Source organism: Colletotrichum phormii, assembly GCF_030913505.1.
Source record: "Colletotrichum phormii strain CBS 102054 chromosome Unknown BDP81scaffold_1, whole genome shotgun sequence".
Classification (NCBI taxonomy): domain Eukaryota; kingdom Fungi; phylum Ascomycota; class Sordariomycetes; order Glomerellales; family Glomerellaceae; genus Colletotrichum; species Colletotrichum phormii.
The window spans coordinates 1,140,518-1,162,597 of NW_026851443.1; the positions used below are offsets into that span (position 1 = coordinate 1,140,518).

At 54.4% G+C, this 22,080-nt stretch overlaps 4 protein-coding genes across 4 annotated transcripts; 3 read left to right on the top strand and 1 right to left on the bottom strand.

Moving 5' to 3' along the window:
* Positions 1-1,596: 1,596 nt before the first annotated feature.
* Positions 1,597-3,195, top strand: BDP81DRAFT_444217 (uncharacterized protein; the record flags this gene model as incomplete). The annotated part of the gene is made up of 1 exon (XM_060591803.1): positions 1,597-3,195. One exon carries the CDS (start codon positions 1,597-1,599, stop codon positions 3,193-3,195), a length of 1,599 nt encoding a protein of 532 aa, XP_060451524.1.
* Positions 3,196-3,563: 368 nt separating this feature from the next.
* Positions 3,564-7,641, bottom strand: BDP81DRAFT_444218 (phospholipid-translocating P-type ATPase; the record flags this gene model as incomplete). The annotated part of the gene is made up of 3 exons (XM_060591804.1): positions 3,564-3,681; positions 3,739-4,148; positions 4,204-7,641. 3 exons carry the CDS (start codon positions 7,639-7,641, stop codon positions 3,564-3,566), a joined length of 3,966 nt encoding a protein of 1,321 aa, XP_060451525.1.
* A 1,386-nt stretch (positions 7,642-9,027) lies between these two features.
* Positions 9,028-15,441, top strand: BDP81DRAFT_363126 (Sec23-binding domain of Sec16-domain-containing protein). The gene is made up of 3 exons (XM_060586461.1): positions 9,028-9,118; positions 9,261-14,637; positions 14,688-15,441. Exons 2-3 carry the CDS (start codon positions 9,330-9,332, stop codon positions 15,260-15,262), a joined length of 5,883 nt encoding a protein of 1,960 aa, XP_060451526.1. The 5' UTR covers positions 9,028-9,118; positions 9,261-9,329; the 3' UTR covers positions 15,263-15,441.
* A 1,081-nt stretch (positions 15,442-16,522) lies between these two features.
* Positions 16,523-21,893, top strand: BDP81DRAFT_306217 (uncharacterized protein; the record flags this gene model as incomplete). Its single annotated transcript, XM_060583256.1, has 2 exons — positions 16,523-21,648; positions 21,701-21,893. The coding sequence occupies 2 exons, from the start codon at positions 16,523-16,525 to the stop codon at positions 21,891-21,893; spliced, it is 5,319 nt and encodes a 1,772-aa protein (XP_060451527.1).
* Positions 21,894-22,080: the final 187 nt, after the last annotated feature.

Genomic DNA, 22,080 nt, shown 5'->3' on the forward strand with positions numbered 1-22,080 from the left:
TGGCCTAGACGATGGTCTGTTATCCATGGACCTGGCGAACCTTGGAGGCGAATTATTGATCGGTAGTATCTGACTGGTGTAGAGGAGAGACGGTTTGGCATTGATGACGGCGTTAGTGATGTGCGTTACCTTCAACACAAACATTTCATATGTCTTCTCTCGGCGTTTATAGAGACTTTTTACTCACGAATACGTGGGCAAAGCCGGATACTATTGGGGGAAGGCGAGTGTGGTATTGAAAATCTCGACTGTACAAAGCTCTGATAGAGAGTATTACTATGTTTTCATTGCCAGATTGATCAGACTTCTTGACATCATTTTCTTCACTTTATCCTTTGAAGACTATTGGGGTAGGATGTCGACGTTTTTGTTCACATCGTCATTTTTTGCTGTCGTAGTCCTAAAGTTGCGTTTGTCAAAGGCTAGCATCGGGCTGGTTGTGCTCTTAAACAAATAAAAGCTTACTCTGTGCGTTCAAGTGCATTATCGTCATCAGACCAACAATATCATGTCACTTTTCATGTGTTGAAGAAGAATGTTGGTAAGTAAATATCTTCGGGGACACAAGTGTCGTGGCAGGAAGGATACCTCAATCTTGCTTGATGATTGCCCTGTCATGTCTGGACAGCCGAGTACCAAATTTCCCCCCCGGGGTTGAATCGGGTTGTCTTTAGTAGCTCAAACCAACTAGACAATCTCACATCACTCTTCACGCCGTTACTGAAGAACCCTTGCCCACGAATACGGTCTGTAACACGAGTGTTGTAGCAGGGAGGACACCTCCATCTTGCTTGATGATTTCCCTGCTCTGTGTGGGCGTCCAAAGGCCGAAATCTACCCAGTTGATGTTTGAGCTGAAGCATAGAATCTGGGATATCTTTTTGTGGTGTTCTTCGGTGGTCACGGACGGTGAAGAGACATTCTGAACGCTAACGGTGCACCTATTTATGGTCTACATAAAGATGATAAAGGGAGTTTTGCCGATTGCACTGTGTGTGACCTGCGCATCTTTCGACCTTCTTCTGACGAGTACATGACCGGTCAAGAGGTCTCCCGAACGCTGCCAGTGTACCTATTCATAGTCTACCTTTAGAAGTGCCCTGAAGCTCAAGAATTGAGAAGCCATCTGAAGCCGTTTACATCTTTCCGTTCTATATCAGGGAGACCGCGATTTTCTGCAAGTTTTCGATTGCTGCATGTCTTGCCTTGAGGCATCTGATAGGACTTCTGAGCTCGCATCACCTTTATGTGGTATCTACGCAATACCCTATTAAATTCAACGGTACGGCGGCATATTCAAAGCCATCGGATTTCAGATTCCAATCCAATGTAGTGTATACAACGTCGAAACACTGTATAGTGGAATGAGTATCTGCATCGATCCCGGGTGTGTAAGTGTTCTTGAGCGATGGTTAAACAAGCGAATCACGTGACCGTGCGCAACTCAGCTTCGCCCAGCGGAACTAGCCCACTTGGAGCTTTCATCATCGACTTTCGTCACCATCCGCTACATCGCCTCCTTGCAGGAAATGTTGGAAAAGCTACACCAAATTTGAACGATCTCATTACGGTAAATCAGTTTGTATCCCGAAACTGATGGGGGCCTCGGCGCTCATCTCTGCCGGTGGTGCGACTCTCCGGCCGATCGCCGGGCGCTCACTCACCCACATCCGACCTCAGCTCCGTGCCACTCCGGCTGCCGCAGCCGCATCCCGGTCAACGACAACGCACCTGACCCAGCCATTACGGCACTCTTCCGCTTGGACGCACCGGCGAACATCAACACCACAACCATCCGCACTCTCATCCTCAACAGCGCGCCATTACCGCCTCAAATCCACAACAACTTCAACCGGCCCCCAACCCCATCGCCCCCCCAAACGCAAATCCTCCACCTTCATAAGCCCCCGCTACCTCCCCGTCCTCATCCTCCTCGCAGTAGGCGGCATAGCATGGGACGCCCAATGGCTCTTCCCCTCCACGCCCGAATCAAACGACCCAGCCGCCCAAACAGCCCTCGGCCCAGCCCGCAAGTTCATCCCCTTTGACGTCGTCGCCCGCGAGCAGGTCTCCCCGACCTCCTTCATCCTAACCCTCAAAGCACCTCGCGGCAGCAGAAACAGCAACGTCGCAAGCGTGTCCTCCCTCTGGGACATCTTCGACCTCTGGTGCGTGGAGGTGAAACAGCCCCAAATCCAGGTCGCGAGGGAATACACGCCCCTGCCCCCCGTCCCAGGCTCCCCGTATGACGAGGATACGCTCCGTCTCTACGTTCGCGCCGTACGAGGGGGTGAAGTCTCGACGTACCTAAGCCGTCTGGCACCCCTTTCCTCTTCTCTCTCATCATCAGATGGCACCGCAACAAAAGGAGACAAAGTCGAACTCCGCGGCCCCCACGGCGAATTCGACCTCCGCTCCCGCCTAGGCAAACGAGGCGACCGCGTCGTATTCCTCGCAGGCGGAACAGGCATCGCCAGCGCACTGCAAGCAGCGCACGCCGTTCTCCCGCTGCCCGACGGCCCGTCCATGACTATCTTCTGGGCCGTCAGGAGCCGCGATGAGATTCGGGACCAGCTGGCCGGGGGATTTGCGGCGGCGGCGGCGCCGCAGGTGAAGCCTTCGTCATCATCGTCGGGGAGCTGGTGGAATCCCTTTTCATCATCATCAGCAAACACGCCCGGATCCCAGGCCGAGTCTCTCCTTTCCGCAGAGACTCTTGCCGCTCCCTCGCCTATAAGCAGGGACCTCCTCGCCCTTAAGGTGAAATACGGCGACAAGCTCGACGTCCGCGTCGTAGTAGACCAAGAAGGCACCGCCGTCCGCGAAGCAGACCTCTCCGCGGCGCTCACTCTTCAACCCTCCCCCAAAACCTCTGCCGATACGCCGACACACGCAGTCGAAGGCTGTAAATTCCACTCCCAGACAGCACACATCGGCATGGTCGACGGCGCGCCAAACGCCGGGAAGAGAAGCCTCTTCAAGCAAGACGACTGCGCTTGCTCCGCCGACGCCGTCGCGCCACGGGGCAAGAACCTCTTTGTGGTTTCAGGGCCCGAGGGCTTCGTCAAGGCGTATGCTGGCGCCAAGTTATGGCGGGATGGCGGGCAGTTGCAAGGGCCTGTGGGGGGTATGTTGGGCGCGATGCAGAGGCGGGACCCAGATATCTTGAAGGATTGGATCGTTCTCAAGTTGTAGAAAAACACACTCTCCATTAAGTGGGAGTTCATGTACATCATTCCATAGAGCAGAGTCATGTAAAACACACCGAGGCAAAAGGAGCAGGACATTGCCCAATAAACTCAAATTTCGATAACGCTGTCTAATTCTTCTGGGCTGTCGATAGTTCCATCCAAAAAATGCCGTACAAAGTTGGGTAAAAAAAAGTTTCCCAGGTCCCCGTCAAACTCCGCCTAATAATGCAAAAACCGCAGCAGCCTTTCCCTTTGAATGGCCGCGGATCCCGTTCGCTGACACCGATCCCAGACGCCCTTACACAGAGCTTTGGAGATAGATACAAAGAAGATCTCATACAACAACGACAACACAACACACCGGTGCGGTTTCTACGTGCTCTGCACTTTTCTATACGAGGGCGGCTTCATCGTCCTCCTGATGAGCTTCACCGCGTAGGGTGGGATGAGAGATATCGCCGCGATGGCGAGGACGCGCCAGATGAATCCCCTGGAGTTTGGTTAGTCTGTGCAATTCCTATGGGGCATGAACGCCAAGATGACTTACAAAGTGATGATGAATTGAAGATCAAAGTAACCACCGAGGAACGGCACGGAGCCAACGAAAATGACAAATGTGCCAACGATCGAGATGATCATGGCAGGGTGCCACGTCGTGATCTCGATGGCGACCATGAGGAGCTCGTTGAGAACTAGTACGGTATACGAAACTGCCACCATCTTGGGCCCGTCGACTTCGGTCAGAAGCTGTGACAGGCCTTGGATTGTGCAGCCTTGATAGATCGAAACGGCAACCCAGACGAAAAAGGTACGATAAGACAGGGATCGGCCGGAAGTGAGCTCTTTGTATAGTTCCGGATACAGATTCGCCAAGTTTTCGTCCACATCCTTGTCAAGGACGAGGGAGAGAACGGGGAAGGCAGTATACACGGTGGAATATCCGACGAGAAGCCAGTCCTGCGACCAGAGGTTAGAAACAAGAATAAACAAGTACAATCAGAAGTCAACATACCTTGTAGAGACCATCGGGCTCAAACTTGATGGCAATACTGTACATCGTCTGGCAGACCGCAATGATCAATCCACGATGGATAACAAACTGAGCGAGCTTAGCACTGCGCTTGTAACTGTTGCGCCCGTGCCAGACCAGCAATTTAGTCAGGTGGTAGAACTGCTCAATCGAGAAGTCTGCCGCCAAACTAGCTTGCCGACCTTCCTTGCCCACAATACCAACACCGACATCTGCTGCTTGAATCATGGAAACATCGTTGCCTCCGTCACCAATGCAGCAGACCCTCTTCTTAGTGTACTCCCTGATCAGCTTGGCGACTTCGGCCTTCTGCGTGGGCGAGCATCGACATGCGACAACCGTCGGGAGTTGCACAGCCACGGACACAAATTCGATCCTGAAATGGGTGAGGAAGAGGGCCAGACTCTCGCCATCAATCAAGAGACAAGAATCCGTCTTGCCACGGAGGAAATCGAGGTGATCTTGCGCGTTGTCCTTCTTCTTAAGCCTGGAAACGGTGTAGATGTACTGGCCACGAGCGACAAGCTTGGAGCTGACGGCGACACAGCGAGCTGTTTCAACCTTGTCACCAGTCAACATCCAAATCTTGATGCCTGCGTTTCTCAGAAGCTCTAGAGATGGCTTGACATCTTTTTGCAGCTTGTCCTCTACACCAGTGACGCCGAGAAGCTCCAGATCGCGCTCCAAGTACTGAGCCACAACACGTTGCATACCAGCGTCTCGTCCAGCGATAGCCAAAGAAGCCGCTTGGTAGCTCCCAGTGAACTCCTTGTATTGCTCGTAAGACAAGCGCTTCCGGCCAACGACAAGTGTACGCAGGCCCTCTCGAGCCATGTTGGAGGTTTCTTCGTCAAGCCAGTCGTTCTCGGCCACAATGGGGCTCATGACTGTGTCAGCACCCTTCTGATAGAACCAGATTTCGCTATTGGCGAGATTTGGCACCGTAGACTGAGTCTGATCGAAAAACTGAACAATGATACCCATGCGCTTGCCCTCGGATGTGAAGGGGAAGACGTCGAGGATACGCACGCGGACAATTTCACGGCCGTTCTCTGTTGACTCAAGAACCATGCTGGTGCGATCGCGATAGGCGAGGCGAAGACCGACGGATTCTGTCCAGCGAACAATGGCGATCTCGTCAGGAGAGGAGGCCTGATAAGAAACGACGGTCTTTCCGTCTTCTTCCTCTGTTGTTGGCGTCACATTGTGACACAGAGCCAGAGCGAGAACTACGTCTCGGACACGAGTGCCAATTTCTCTTCTTGTGCGTGTAGCACCCACGTTTGACGAGTTGGCAAATGTCGAAGAAGGCGTGATCAACATCGTGTGCGACGAAGGGTCGGTAGTAGGTTGAATGTGGAACCCTTGCTTGACGTACGACGTGACTTCGTCCATGGCCTCGTTCGCGTAGGAGACGGTGCCGACATGAATTTTCTTCATTTCCATCTCGTTTTGGGTCAGCGTGCCAGTCTTGTCGCTGAGTAGATACTCGATTCTTCCGAGATCTTCCGGGATCGTGCTCGTTCGCACAACAGCTCCAGCAATGCCGGGATCTCGTTGAATGAACCAAGAGTAAGCGCTCTTGCCCATGTCGAGGTTGACACGCAGACTGATGGGCACAATAGTCGAGAAAAGAATAAGGAAACGCATAATCTTGATGTACCAAACGTTGTCTTTGGTGTTTCCAAAGCCTTCCAGCGCCACAAGGACAATGGAAAGCGCCAAAGTCAAGGCACACAAAATCTTGGTGAGCGAGTTGATCTCATATTCTAAGAGTCCGGTCTTGGACCGTGATGGGGCAGTCGACAGCGCTGACCTCGTCTGAGGTCCCGTGTACATGATGACAGCGAGAGTAGTGGCGTTGGAGGCGATTACTGTGTTCGCCCAGGCTGTGTTGTCTATCGACAACGGGGCCGAGGTGCCTTCACCCCCGTCAAGCGCTCCTTGCTGGCTTTGGGCATCCCGTTTGCTGGATAGCAGCTCGACTGTGCCGATGAACTCGTTGACCTTCCTATCCGGCTTGCCTCCGGTTACACGTAGGCGGACAAACTCCTCCGTGGTCAAGTTTTGCGTCAAGGGGGACGCCAGACGCAACTTCCAGTCTGTCTCTCCGTCAAGCTGATCAGTTCGGATGAATGTTTCGCCAGCGGCACCGCCGCCAGCGTCGTTGCTCTCGGCTTCTTTGCCCTTGGTATCGGAAACTGGTAGGGCTTTGGACTGCTCTTCTTCAGCATCGACTAGTAACGACTCCTCTTCCGCAATCACCTCCATCACCGGCGCTTCGGTAGTTGTTTCTGATGTGATGCATTTCAGAATCACAACGTCGGCAGGAACTCGTTGACCCTTGCTTAGAACAAGAACATCGCCGACTTTGAGGTCGCGCGATTTACGGCTGACCTCACGGACTGACGAGGATGGCTGGGCGATAGATCCGTCTCCCTCAGCTCGCTCTTCTTCCTCTTGAATATCCGAGAGTCTGTCTCTCAGGCCCGCCAAGTTTTTGCCCTTCTTCCTCATGGAATCCGACTTGAGCCTCTTGTGTGTCCGTTGTGCAGAACCCATGCCACGGCCTGGCTCATCGAATGACAAGACTGTGTATGCTTCTGCGTTGGCCTCGTTGTCTCTTCGTCTTCGTTCGATGTCGTCGTACGCCTCCTTTCCCATGGTAATGAAGAGCACAAATGCCAAAGGCGCCACGTAAGTCGTAAGGTAACCGATCCGTAATGGAGGAATCGCTTGCGATAAAGCCACGAGCAAAAAGTACATGTTGAAGAAGAAGGAGAATTCGTTGTACAGAGTGACGGGTAGAAACGTAAGGGCTGTGTACTTGGCGTTCGATATAAGGTTCGGCGGGAATCTCGTCGCTTGGGAAGATCCTACAGCAATGAGGCGGGCGCTGGACGGATCGTCTTCGTCTTGGTCCTGGGCATCGTCCTTGTCCGCTTCTTGCGCCCCTGAATTCGACATGAAGCTCGGTAATCTTATGCTAGAGGTAAGTCGCTCGAATCTGTCCCCGGCGAAGGATCGACGCCTCGGAGGCGAGCCACCGGGTAAGAGAGGAGAGTCGTCGTCGGAGCCTGCACCAGCGGTCCCATCTCTATATCGTGATGAAGAGCTTCCGGGTTCACCGAGAAGTGCTTCAGCATCCTCGCTGGTGCCATCTCGGTCCTGGCCAAGTTGGCCATATCCCCTGGCCTTTTGTCCGGCTCGGCGTGAGCCCCCCATGCGTAGATTCCGCAGTGCTATACGTGGCGATCGATGTTCGGTGGTCTGACGGTCGTGGCGGAGGAGGCCAGAGGTGCGATCGGTTGTGGTAGTGGCAGGATCGAGCTCCTGGATGTCGAGATCGAGGTCTGAATCGGAATCATTCCCTGGAGAGCCTGGCGGGTCCGCGGAACGATAGGAGGTTGGAGAAGGCATCCCGCCCGCATTGGGAGGAGGTATATGCAAAGAGCAACTTTTTAGGCAGATGCCGCAGTGCGGGAAGTCGTGATAGAGTTCGGTCGAGGGTGCCTGTGCTGTTGCTCGGAGAGCTGCATCGGATAGCTTCGGTAGGAAAGAGTAAGATGGCGTGAGCGCTCAAGTGTACGCAACGGTGAGCTGTATCGTCCGGTCACGCCAGTGGTGTTGATATTTTGCGATCAACAGGTTGAGCGCCGTAGAGTCGTGGTGTTTTGGACAAGTACACCGTTGTCGCAAGCATGCCGAGAGAAGCTTGGAGACTTGGAGGCTTAGAGGCGTGAATGAGGTCGCCTGGAAAGGCTGAGCCGATCTCATTGGGCGGGTGCTGTCCGAGCAGTATCCAGTTTTCAGCAAGTATTCCAGGGGCACTTTAAGTGACGGAGGCAGCCGCGTGGCCTTTAGTGCGCTGTAAATTCGCTGCCCGAACACGCCCAGGGCCGTAAGGTGGCCAAATGGTCTTTAGATGTGGTGGCCCGGTGTAAGCCGTCCCTCCCTCTAGCGGAGAGCAGTTCATCACACAGATACAAGGTATGTACGAATAGGTTCCCTGGGTACCTTGGGTTTCCTACATCTGGTAAAATAGCTCGCATGTTTGATGTATAAACACTTGGTTCCTGGCCGAGTCCTTTCTTCTCGTGTTTCTTTCTTTCAAGAGTCGTCTCAGGATACTTAATACTTCCATTATCATACTACTACCTATAGCTTATGCCACCTCTCAAAACGGTTCCCTAGTGAATTGGTGACACATTCCATTCCAGACTGGCAACCTTTATTCATTGACATGGAAACGGTGCCTCGGAACGACAATCAATGTCACCTCAGTCACCACCTGTGTCATTGTCAGACTGTCAGTGCCGCACCCGGAGGATCCTCGGGTCTCTGATGTGGCCGCAAGCCCGCGTATCCGCACCTATCTAGGTACCTTGGCACGCTTGGGTACGGAGCAGTGTTTGACTGAACCTCTGAGGTGGCCCCTTTTGAAGGCGGAATGACGGAATCGGCACCGATTCTGGACCTGTGACTGGGTGGACGGTGGACCATTCCAGCCAGGACAGCACTGACGGACTCGTGGATTTCCCTTCCATGGGAGCAGCCAAATCCGTATCCGTACAGACACCTACCCAGGTACATAGGTACCTACCTTTCGGGCCTTGAAGGAATGCATGTACCTTGCCACATTGGACACACCAAGAGATACATGCCACATGTACCGCGCCAGACCTTGCCTTTTCATCGTACCTGCCAGCTTGCAGTTGCACCTTGAGCCACGGCCACCTCATGCTTCATGCCTTTTGGCTCATCAGACTTTCTCCCCCATCCAGCCGGAAAACCCACCTTTGCCTCTGTAATCTTCACATTCGACCCACAAACCCTGAAGCTCACCATGGAGTTTGTCGCTGTGTATTCTATCTAGACCTCTGCTTCTCTTGTACATGTACGTTCTCCGCTCCGTCCCTCTCAGCCTCTCTGTCGAACTCTTACGTTCGACTTGTTCCCCCCGGCCTGGTCGTCGCGTTATGCGACGCCAATCCCCTGGACTCGCGCATCGTGTCTCGTGCTGACCATCAACGACCTAGCTGTTTCCCCGAGCCTTCGATCTAGCCACATCGCGAACCCGCATGATTCCACCTAATTAGATAAACACCATGACTTCCACCGCGAACGCTTCGTGGCATCCGGCTTTCATGCCCAATGATGCTAGTGGTCGTGCAACCACAGAAGCTCAGATTTCCCCGAGCGCAGAAACCCACGATTCACCATCGGCAGCTCCTCTTCACAGCCAACTTGCTGAAGATGTCGAGCCTACACCCCCATCACAAGCGACACAGCTGGAGGTCCAGCCGAAGCCGGAGGAGCAAAGCAGTCCCTGGCTCGCCGAGGACGATAGCAGAGATGCTTCGGACGATTGGCCTATTTTCGAAAGACCAGTGCCAGATGTACCGGCCGTTAGCGAAGACGACCTCAAAGAAGTTCCAGCTTCGACCGCAGCTGTCGAGCCAGAAACGACTTTGCTTCCCTCTGCCGAACCGGCCGACGAGATCGCTCCGCAGCCGCAAGCTATAGCCGACGAACCCAAGCCATCCGCGCCCACCCTGGGCCATACAAGTACCAACTCCTTTACTCGAACCGTCTCCCACGAGGTCAACTGGGACGATGACCATGACACAGAATGGACCCTATCCCGGACCGACACCGATCCTTTCAAGCTCATGCCACCCAACGAAAGGACGAACTCATTTCCGCCTGTCCCGCCTGCCAGCGGAGTGTCCACAGCCGTCCCTGGCACGGAGCAGCCTCTTCCGTCAAACCAAGCCGAGGACTTGATTCACGAAATTGAGAGCGCGCCTGAACATTTTGACAATGGTGCTTTCGAAGAGACGAATCACGCCGCAAACGACTTTGAAAACGGTTTCGACGACGAGGAACCGCAGGATGACCAGCACTATGTCGGTCGCGATGCCACCTTTACCGAGCAGGAGGATCTTGGTTCCCGCTACGAGGAGGGCGTTCCTCTCATTCCCCACTCTGAGTCCAATGGAGAAGTTCCTCAGCCCGAACAGAAACTTGCCAGCTTTGGAGACGAAGTGGCAGGCGAGGACGACTTCTTCAGCCAGATCCAGAGCTCCAACAATGAGGACTTCCCCGACTTTGGCGGAAACCCTACACTGGGGCGGAAATCCACAATGCAAGTCATGGGCGACATGAACACAACCACACTGTCGAGAGCTGATACGCTGGGCGAAATGCTTGAAGAGGATGAAGACATTGATGAGACCACGGAGTTGACGGAGGAGCCTGCAGAGCCTATCCAGTCGGAAGATGCTGGAGCAAAGCCTGCTGATGATCTTGCTGCTAAGTGGGAACAAGCTTTTGCAGACGACGACGGAGAAGACTTCCTTCTAGACGAGTCACTCGACGAGGCTGGCGAATCTAAGCCAGTCGACCCATCGGCATTCTTTGGCAGCGATGACGAGGGCTTCCTCGACGACGATGACGACCTGCCTACCACTGCGGTTCCGGCGCCGGCTGTTCAATCCGCTGGACAACAGAACCGATATACTCCTGCCGTTGCTCCCCACCAAGCTGCTCCCTCCCCTTATGCGCCGACTGCGCCGGCAGTGCCGTCGCCCTACCATCCCCAGACTGCGGCCTCTCCATTTGCTCCGGCGGTGACCCCTTACGCTACCCAGCGTACGCAGTCAGCCGCTCCTTACAATGCGCAGCAGACGCGCCCTGAGCCTGTCAAAGCCCAGAGTTTTGCAGCGCAGTCTAAGGGCGGGTATACTTCTCCTTACGATCTTCCCATGGAAGTTGTTGTCCCGAAAAAGAGGGTTAGCACACACCAACTCCCGCAAAGCCCTTCGACGGGGCCATCGTCGGGTCCCCCTCCGCGTAGCTCTAGCATGCAAGCTCCCACGCCACCGCCGCCACAAAGAGCTGCTACCTCGAGCGCCTCGCCGCCGACGTCAAGTCACTCTGGGCAGCCTCCGCCAGCAGGAAAACCCGTCCCTATGCTTCGGAATAAGGACAGTTTCTTCGAGGAGCTGCCCATGGCTTCAAAACCACGATCGGCCTCCCGACAGAGCTACCGTGTAGGTTCTCCTGCTTTGGCTGGACCGCCTGAGCCTCTGCAACCTCAGACCCAGGCTCAGCTTGCTCCGTCACCATTGTCACCGCCAATGTTGTCGCCTCCTGGCATGAGCCGCTCGCTCTCGGGTGGGATTCCACACTTGGTACCTGGTGAGCGTGTCAACCCCTATGCGCCTCAGACGACGCAACAACAGGTCCCTGGGATTCCTGGCAATGCCAGGTACTCCCCTGCTCCTCCGTCGGCACCGAATACCAATGGAATGCACCGCCCGCCGTCCGGGAGCAGATATTCACCAGCTCCGACAGCCGCAAGGCCTCCCGTACCCGCTTTCCACGCGGCTACCACGCCTCCCACTGTTCTGCCGCACTTGCCTAGAACGTCCAGTCCGTTGGCTCATTTTGAGGTCTCGCGTGAGGCGGCTGCGACCAATGGAGACCACCCTCAACCTGACCGCAGGTCGAGCTACACCCTTGAGCCAAGGAGAGTACCATCACTACCTACTACTCGCGAGGTTGAGGAGGAGGAAGATTCGAAGACTTCGTATGCGGCTCAGCCTGCAAACGGTGTGCCTTCTGAGTCCCGCTATAGCCCGGCACCGCCGATGGTCGCGCGGCAAACACCGCCGCCGTCATCCCACGGTCCCCCTATGCACGCGACTTTGTCACCTTCGAAGAGGTCCACATCTAGCTACCTGCCACAAGCCGCCGTTCATGATTCACCCCCCGACAACAGATACGCACCGCCACCGAGATCCCAAACCCAGTCACCAGGATCCTCTCAAGGAGCACGCCCGCAGTCCCAGCCCGTGCCTCGGCCGACCTCGGTCCATAGCCCAACCTCCCCTCGAGCAACTAGGAGTTTCCAACCCGTCACCGCCCCTGTTTCTCGGCCCCTGGGGCCCTCGCAAACCTTCAACTGGGTTGCGCCAACTGACGGTCGCGAAAATGATCCTCTGCAAAGATGGAAAGGGGCACCGATTATCTCATGGGGTGTTGGGGGAACTATGATAACTTCTTTCCCTAAAAATGTGCCGCGTTATGGTATGGGGCAAACCGCCCCCATGATCATTCGTAGTCCAGGAGAAGTACACGTCAAACATATCAAGGACACCCAGCCGCTCGAAGAGAGGCTGGCGAAGTTCCCTGGGCCTCTGCGTGGAAAATCAAAGAAGAAGGAAACGATCGCTTGGTTGAGCTCAGGCATAGACACCCTGGAAAAAGAACTACCTGAAGTTTCTTTCCAACCTCAGCTTTCTCACGAGCACAAGCGCGCGGTTGAGCGACTGCTGCTCTGGAAGATTCTGAGGGTTTTCGTCGAGCATGACGGTGTCTTGGAAGGCACCACCGCCGTAGATAAAGATGTGCGAGATGTCTTAGCCCCTGGCCTCGACGTCAACGCCAACGAGGGTACGCTTGGCTATGGTGCTGGTCTCGGCGCCGACGCTCTTCAAGAATCATCTTCAACCCAGATGAAGGCAGAGGTGGTAGACTCATCTACAATGGATCAAATCCGGAAGCATCTCCTGGTCGGCGATCGCGAAAAGGCGGTATGGGAAGCCGCTGACAAGAGACTTTGGGGCCATGCCATGTTGATTTCCAACACCGTTTCCCCAGATCTCTACAAGCAAGTCGCCCAGGAATTCGTCAGGAAAGAGGTCAACTACCCAGGACACGCCAACGAGTCTATTGCTGCGCTTTACAAGGTTCTCTCTGGTAACTTTGACGACTGTGTTGACGAGCTAGTTCCGGCCCACGCCCGGGCTGGGTTCCAGCTCGTCAATACAACCTCGGCCAGTGGTTCGACTAAGGATGCCACCGAAGGACTCGATAAGTGGCGGGAGACTTTAGGCCTAGTCCTGAGCAACCGCAGTACTGACGACGTCCGTGCCTTGAATGCACTCGGCAACTTGCTGTCTTCGTATGGACGAGCTGAAGCCGCACACATCTGCTTCTTATTCGCTAGGAAGGCTACAATTTTCGGGGGCCTCGATGACCCTGCTTCGAACTTTGTCCTTGTCGGTGCTGATCACAAGACTCAAGGAGAGCAATTTGCCAAGGAGACTGAGGCTCTACTATTGAGTGAGGTCTACGAGTATGGTCTGTCACTCGCGGGAGGCCCTACCCTAACTGTCGGCGTGCCACACTTGGCTGCGTATAAGCTCCAGCACGCGATGACTTTGGCTGAATATGGGCTTCGGGACAAGGCCTTGCAATATTGTGAGGCAATTGCCAGCTCCATCAACGCCCAGACTAAGAGGTCGAACTATCACCATCCCATCCTGGAGACCGCTGTAGAGAACTTGCGAACGAGGCTCAGGCAGGCTCCCAAGGAAGAATCGTCGTCCTGGATTTCCAAGCCCAGTATGAACAAGGTTTCGGATACAGTTTGGAGTCGATTTAACAAGTTTGTTGCTGGTGACGAGAACGACGGTTCTGCTGCTGGCGCATCTGGCGAGGGTGGTGCTGAATCTGGACCATTCGCTCGGTTGGCAGGAGGCACTCCTACTATCAGTAGATCGCCTTCTGTGTCAAACTTTGAGCCCATTTACGGAGCTGGTGCCACCAGCCTCCCAGTTGGGTCTCCTCCTGCCGCTGCGGTTCCCATCCCTGTTACGAGAGCCGCCTCTCGATACGCGCCAGGCCCGTCCCAAACACCTCTGTCAAGCTCCTACGAACCCGGCGCTGGCTACACATCCGGCCAAGCTTCAGTCGGACGCTCCTCAAACGAGTATTCTCGTAGTCCTTATGAACCACGAACGTCGATGGACTCACAACCTGGGTACTCTAATGGCGGATACATGCCTCAGAACGCGACAGGGCCATCACAAGGTTACACTCCGCCTATGTATGGCGGTGGTCAAGACACAGCTGCTTCCGCCCAGGGGTTGTCAGGAGCCGTTCAAGCCTCTCCAATGCAGTCGCCGACCAAGCCTGCGTACCAGGGATACGAGCCGTATGGCAGTCAAGCCCCCGCTGTCCCTTCAGTTGAGGTCCAGAGCCAGGAGACGGTTGGAAACAGTCAGCAATCAGATAACAACCTGGCCAGTCCAGTCTACCAGCCGCCGTCTTACGGATACGAACCTCCATCAATGTCTAGTGATAAGCCTCAATCACAATCTGCAGAGCCCACTGACGGTGGTGGATACGAACCTCCTGCGTTCCAGCCGTATGGCTATGAACCTCCTTCGTACAATCCTGAGCCCGAACAGGATGATGAGGGAGAATCAAGGCCGAAGCCCAAGAGTTTCATGGATGATGACGATGATATCCCCGGTCTCAAGGCGCTTAAGCCTCAAGAGAAAGGGAAGTCTGAGAAGGACAAGGAAAACGAAGAGATGTTCAAGAAAGCGGCTGAAGAAGACGGTAAGCAAAGCAACTATTCCTTCCATGTTGGCAACACTAACACCGAATAGCCAAGCGAGCAGCGGCACAGCAACAGTCCAAAAAGGGATGGGGATTCGGCAGCTGGTTCGGAGGCAAGAAGGAACCTAGTCCGGATCTTCAGCAGGGCAACAAGCCCGTCAAGGCCAACCTTGGTGAATCCAGCAGCTTCGTGTACGATCCTGACCTGAAGCGTTGGGTGAACAAGAAGGGAGGGGCGGAAGCGACACAGGCAAAGACTGCAACACCACCGCCGCCGAAGGGGGCTTCGAGATCCAACACAGGAACACCACCTCCGCCACGCACTATGACACCTCCCATGGGCCGTGCAAGTGCTCCTCCTGGAGGACCGCCTGGCCCGGCACTGGCGCACGCTGCGTCCAGCGAAAGCCTGGGAGTGCCACCAGGACCGCGACCGCCGAGTATGATGCGTTCAGTATCGAACAACAGTGTTGGAGGGCCTCCTAGCGCTCCTCCTAGCCGACCGGCAACAAGTATGAGCAATGCCAGTAGCATTGACGACTTGATCAGCGCGGCTGGACCCCGAAAGCCGGGTGCGAAGAAGGCGAAGAAGGGCGGGCGGTACGTGGACATCATGGCCAAGTAAAGATGATACACGAGGATTCCAATTTCGAAATGCACAAGCGAGCGGGGCCGGCATACCTGAGCCAGCGTCGATATGCTGTATTATAGAGTTTCACACATAAATGCATTGTAATGGTTGTGAGGGCCTTCCGTGCCTAGGACGCCCTCTATGCAAAATGGACAACGAGAAGTTTTTCTGTTACTTGGCAGCCGCCGACTGAGGTTTTACACCGTGATGTGGTGAAAGCGATTACCACCAGCTACTGTCAGAACGCAGTCCATTGATTTACACATGAGGCTTCGCAGGGTTGAGGCAAATCGCCACACCACTTTCTTCTTATTCAGGTAGTCTTGGTTAGGCGGTCTTACCTTCCAGCTGCTTGAGTGACATATCAAGGCCTCACCTTGTCCGTACCTACGTGCTACCTAGGCACCTTCTCAAGTATGGAAGGTGAGGCAAGGTAAGCTAAGATACGGAGTTAACGGGTCTTACAAGTTGCGGGTGCAACAGATGCAGGGTCCTGTACCTAAGGTAAGGATCCAGGCACGCCAGTGTGCAAGGATGGCGATAACGAAGGCGAGATGTGTCTTATCAGTAGATCATGTGATTGGTCGAGTGGCAAAAGACGGTAAGTCGGCGGCAGCCTGGAAGCCCCAAACCTTCCTGTCGCTCCGGTCTCTAGGTGCCCGCCTGCCCGGTTCAGGTACAGTGCAGCACTGTAGCAACGGCGCGTCTACCTGAAAGGAAGAAACCTAACACTGGTGACATCGAAACGGAGCTGACAACCTGACGTTTTCTCTTTCCTCGACCCTTTTGTCCTTGTGGAATGTCATCAACGGACCTGAGCTTATTTCAGGTGCTCGGGGCGTTCTGAAGGCCTATCGTTGAAGCCCGCATTTCGTTGTCCCCTTTCGGTGTGCTTGTTGCATGAGCGAAACGTGCGTCTCAGCCTTTCTTACCTTTCTTCAACATCGACCGACGGACCGACTTCATCTTGAGAGATACCCGCCATCGCCACCACCTGCTGCCTACTTACGTACCGACCCAACGACCTCATCTCTAACCTCCCACCTCCCACCTCCCACCTCCCACCTTGCCTCCCACCTCACCCTACATAATTCTTCCTGCCACGCCGCATTCTTTACATTTCTGGTTCACCGGCTTCCTAAGTTTTCTGCGTCTTTTGTCCACCTCTTTCAAGTCCCGACGAACACACGAAGCACTCGACGTACTTGACAATGATCGCATGCGCGCCGTAATAATCCCGACCAGCACCCTACGATGGACTATTCGCGGCTGAAAGCCGCCGCTTTGCAAGGCGGCGAGGAAGAGGAAGCCGTCACCGTCGACACCAGAGCCTTGATCGACAAGGTCCTTGCCAGATACTCAGGCGAATGGACAACGTTGCGAGAGCTAATCCAGAATGCCGCCGACGCCCAAGCAACAACCGTCAAGGTCAAGTGGGAAACGCTGCCCTCGACCTCAGTTCCACTCCCCGCCACCACGAACCGATCCGAACTTCTTAAGCATGTTATCGTGAACCACACACTGCGCCGTCTCGTCGTGGCGAACGATGGCCAGCCCTTTACCAAGACCGACTGGGGAAGACTGAAGAGGATCGCCGAGGGCAACCCCGATGAAACAAAGATTGGTGCTTTCGGTGTCGGCTTCTACAGCGTCTTTTCCGACTGCGAGGAGCCCTTTGTGAGCTCCGGCAACGAGGCCATGGCATTCTACTGGAAAGGGAATGCACTCTTTACCAAGAAATCCACTCTCCCCGAGGATCAGAGCAGCGGCGACACCACCTTTGTTCTCGACTACCGAAATACCACCACTCCTCTACCGAACCTATTGTCCGTCAGTCAGTTTCTCGCAACCAGTCTGACATTCGTCGCTCTGCAACATGTCGAGTTCTGGATCGACGACTACAAGATCCTGGATCTTCACAAAAAGACCTCGCCCAGTCTCGACGTACCCATCCCGAGAGATATTGAGACCCGGACACGAGAGGGTCTGATGCAGGTTAAAACAGTCGAGCGAACCAGCACTCAGATCGACGCGACTGTTATGAGTGCCGCTGGCTGGAAGCCAAAGGCTACGGCGGCGGCCAAGTCAGCCGACACATATGGCGCTGGATCCGAAGTGCCCTCACTACGGAGCTTCTTCTCGAGGTTGACGTCTTCAGCGTCACAGGTCACTGTGAAGGGGAGACAGCAGAGAGAAGAGGCAGCTGCTCAGGAGGAGATTAGTGAGGACGTGACCAAGCTCTCTACTTCAACCATCTTCCTGCGAGTGACAACCGCCTGGGTCAAGACCAGCGTATCAACTTCGTTCGCGACCGAGTTGGAGCGCGCGACAAAGAAACCACCGCCAAAGACCACGAAGCTAGCCATTCTCACCTCGTCCTATGATGAGACCATGGCTTCAGAGAGTTCACGCTCCGCCACCATCTCAAAGTCTGTGGACGTGTTCGCTTCAGTGTTGCCTAGCAAGAAGCCCGGCGGCCGCATCTTTATCGGGTTTCCCACAACGCAGACAACGGGTGCCGGCATGCACATCTCGGCGCAATCAGTTATTCCTACGGTTGAGCGCGAAGCTATTGATCTCAATGCACGATGGGTCAGGACATGGAACATCGAGATGCTCCGGGCGGCTGGTATCATGACAAGACTTGCTTTCATTAACGAGATGAGCGATCTTGACTCCAAAGTCAAGAATATGATTGGAGCTGCGGCAAAGATTGGCGCAGAAGATCTCGCCAAGCTTTTACCTGAAGCACTACACATCCTCAAGACATTCACTTTCGCTGATTCTACACCAAGCGGTCAAGTGTCCCAGATTCTCGAGGAAGCGTTTTGGACAGCCTTCAAGAAGGCTTCTATTGAGATCTTCTCTTCTAGAGGTGTTTTGTCCAGCACAAAGGTCCGACTTGGCTCTGATGAGCTCAGCAAGTTCGTCGACACCATCCCTGTTGTACCCCGAGAGCTCATGGAAAATGCTTTCGTCAGGAAGCTGATGGACTTCGGACTCATCAGCCCAATCACTGTTGACGACGTGCGGACAGAGCTGGAAGCCAAGGCAATGAATAAGGAGCAGCTCATCAACTTCATTGCATGGGCCGGTAAAAAGGCACTTAGCGGAGAACTGGATCCTCCCAGCAAAGCTCGCCTTCTGGATGTCGCGGTTGCCACGGTCACTGAAGATGGCAGCGACCAAGGCGATATCATTGCTCTTGGTTCCATTGCCAATTATCAGGTACCGAACAAGATTCCAGCGAATCTTCCAATCCCCCCGCGCACTATACCTATGGCATACACCAACCATTGTTCTACTGCTGAGCTGCAAGCCCTTGGTTGGGAGCCTTTGGAAGTCGTGCCATGGTTGCGTTTCCTGCTGGAGTTGGGATCGAGCAGGTCTGACGAGCAAAATCTGAAAAAATCTCCAAAGTTTGCCGTTCAGGTTCTTACGGTACTGTCCAAGAACTGGGACAACATCAGCCAAAGTTCCAAGTCAGTGATCATCACTCTGCTCCAGGCTCATACTGTTATGCCGACAAAGACGGGCATGAAGAAGCCAACCGACTCATATCTCCCCACCGTCAAGCTTTTTGATGATCTGCCCATCATTCAAGGCTGCCAAGGCTTGAAAGACAAGTTTCTCTCGGCAATCGGAGTACGCAAGACGGTCGACCTTGACACCATCTTTTCAAGATTGTTGAGCCCCTCGGCTGAGGGTGCGCAGAAGTGGAGTCACATAGAGCTCATCAAGTACCTCGCCTCAGTCAAGGATGACATCCCCGCCGCCGACATGATGAAGCTTAAGGATACTCGATTTTGTCCGGCAGAAACTGGGGCGAAAGGAAGCGAGTCAACCAAAGGCATGACTGAGCTGTACAAGGTCTCGGAGCTCTTCGAGCCAAAGGATACACTCAGAACTCTTCGGCTGCCTGTGTTGCAGTGGCCTGGTCCGCCCGGGAGCTACAGAGCTAACAGCTTGGAGGGTCGATTCCTGGCCGTCCTAGGCCTGCGACCATACCCTTCTGTGATCGAAATGGTCAACATGATGGCTTCTACAGATGCGGAGCTCAGGACGTCCGCGATGACCTATTTCATTGCGAACCATCACCTCAACGGTTATGGGGCCTTCAACCTTGCCGATAGTCGCAAAGCTTTCTTGCCTATTCAGAAAGACAACAAGCTGGTCACGCCTTCGGCTTGTTTCACCAACGAGCGTGCCGCAATCCTGGGCTTCGACATTCTGAAGAAAGATCTTCACGTGCATGCCAACAAGTTTGGGGTGGTTAGGGACCCGCCCATCACTGAGTGCGTGTCTCGTCTGCTGGCCAAGCCACCTCAGGATCAACAAATGGCTGTCACTCTCTTCGAGTACTTCGCCCTCCGGAACAGTGATCTTGGAGAGGGCAGCTTATCCAAGCTGCGTGACGCACCCATTGTTCCCGTGACACGGCAGGCTCGCGATTCAGGCGAGAAGAGTGGCTCTTATGTCACCCACCTCAGCCCCAAGCGATGCTACCTAGGTACTTCGGCGACATACGGTAACATCTTTGATTTTGTTGACTTCGGGACGAACGCGAACACATTCCTCTTCAAGTGTGGAGCCAAGGAGGAACCAAGCAAGCCAGAGATAGCTAATCTAGCTTGCACCGAGCCCGCACGACTTCTCAGCATTCTTCAGAGCCCGGATAAGTACCTCGCTCTTCTGAAGTCTTTAGCAGAGAATATGCCGACGTTGAAGAAGGACAAAGAGCTTATTCGCAAGATGAAGTGTTCTCCCTTCTTACTCGCAGCCAAGGAGATCCCATCGCCGCCATCCAAGGATAAGCTTATTGACGTGGACGACGACGATGCCCCTATTAAGCAGTACCAGCTGGCTACTGCGAATCGAATCGTCATCTTGGACGACATCATCAGCTACCGCTTGTTCAAGGACTACTTGATCACTGCGCCCGAAGAGGAAGTGCTCGAGGAATTCTACCATCAGCTTGGCGCTCAGACATTGAGCTCGCTTGTGGAAGAGGAAGTAAGAATTGGCCCTCATGCGGACAAGCAAGACCGGGCAGCTGCTCTGCGGAAGCATGTTATCGAGCGGTCCAAGATCTTCCTTCACGAGTATGCAAACTACCGAAGGGATTACATCAAACATGATGCCAAGTGGTTGGAGAAGAGCCTGCGTGTCGAACTCGTTCGCTCAGTTGCACTCCGTCGTTCACTCAGGGGCCACAGCCAATCTCACACGGAGAAGAGATCCGCCGCCAGCGCTCAATCCGGCTCAAGTTGGATCCTCTACGTCGCAGCTGAGGATAAGCCTGACATGTACCAGGTTGGTCAGGCTATCTGCCAGCTTCTCCTATCACGGCCAAATCAGCAGGCCTATCTGTACTTCGAGCCCTTCCTTAACCTAGACCTCTACGCCTTGAGAGCCCGAGGATACAACGTCGATCGAATCCTTCGTGCAAAGCAAGCTGAAGCAAGAGTTGCCGAGGAGGAGCGCCGCAAGGCGTTGGAAGCCGAGCAGAAGCGGATCCAAGAAAAAGAGAAAGAATGGAGTCAGCAAGCAAAGGCTGCTGAGGCTGCCCGACAAGCCGCAAAAACACCGGAGCCGGTTATGCCGGGCTCTTTCGGGAACGACAGTCCCGAAGAGGTTCACCGATCGCCTCCGCCACAGCAGTCGCGGAAGAGCAAGGGGCTCTTCTCGAATCTGACTCGTCGGTTTGGCTTCGATGCTAACGAGATCGATGAAGCGGAGGATCAGCTTCAAAAGTTCATGGACAAGCCTCCTGAGAGTCGGCCGCAGTCGCAAAGTATTACGAACCAACCCAGCAGCGGCACGGAGAAGAAACCCGATGATGGCCGTGTGACCAACCCAGCGACTGTGGGACAGAACTTGCTTAACGCCATCAACTCTACCAGAGCTCATGACTCCAACAGCATGTTCTCGCCACCGAGCGTCAACGAGGTGAAGGAACAGGCCACCTACTGTGACAGCACGCCCGCGCAGAATATCGTTTTCGCGGCGGAGGCATCGAACAGTATGAAAGTATTCGTCTCCAAGAAGTTGTCAATTGAGCCGGCCCAGTTCCTCTCGAGGAACCACGGTCCCATCAACGCGTTTGCCGGTCTTCTTAGTGAGGTCGCTAGCGTTTACGCGCTTTCACCGCGAGTTCTTCACATCTTCTACGACGAGTCTGGCTCGACGATTGCTTTCAACAGCAACGGCAGTGTCTTCTGCAACTTGCGCTTCTTCTTGCAGCTCCATGCGGAGAAGATTCTCAAAACACAAAGTGGCGAAGCAAAGGCCGAGGCGGCTGTGTGGTGGTGGGTGGTGTTGGCCCACGAGCTTGCGCACAACCTGGTCCAACCTCACAATTCGGACCACAGTTACTATACGTTAGTGATCACTTTCCCCAAAGACCTCAGAACTTGAGCTAACACATCTCAGTGAGTCGTTTATCCAGCAGTATTTCGCCAAAATGGTGATCAAGACGGCGCAGTGGACTCAGCAGACTGCGACCACCCCGCCTGCCCTCCCCGCTGCACCCTCGCAGTCTCAACCGCAGGCTCAGCCGCCCCCGTCCTACAATGAGAGCAGTAGACAGGCGCCGGGCAACTCCCATTACAATTTGTTTGACTAGAAGTCGTTTAGATGACACAAGGCCCGGTAAACAGTCCGGCATCGCCTTGGTCATTGATTACTTCCCAGACATAGATCCCTCCTCTCTAGTGCGCTTCATGGCGTTACCGCTTTTTTCATGTCAGTTATAGCATTACTGGAGTTTTTGGTAGCACTATGAGGGAATCGATTGGTACATATCGTACATA

Coding starts and splice junctions, on each gene's coding strand:
- BDP81DRAFT_363126 (XM_060586461.1), top strand. CDS start 9,330: ATGACTTCCACCGCGAACGCTTCGTGGCATCCGGCTTTCATGCCCAAT. Junction 14,638..14,687: donor GAAAGCGGCTGAAGAAGACG/GTAAGCAAAGCA, acceptor AACACCGAATAG/CCAAGCGAGCAGCGGCACAG.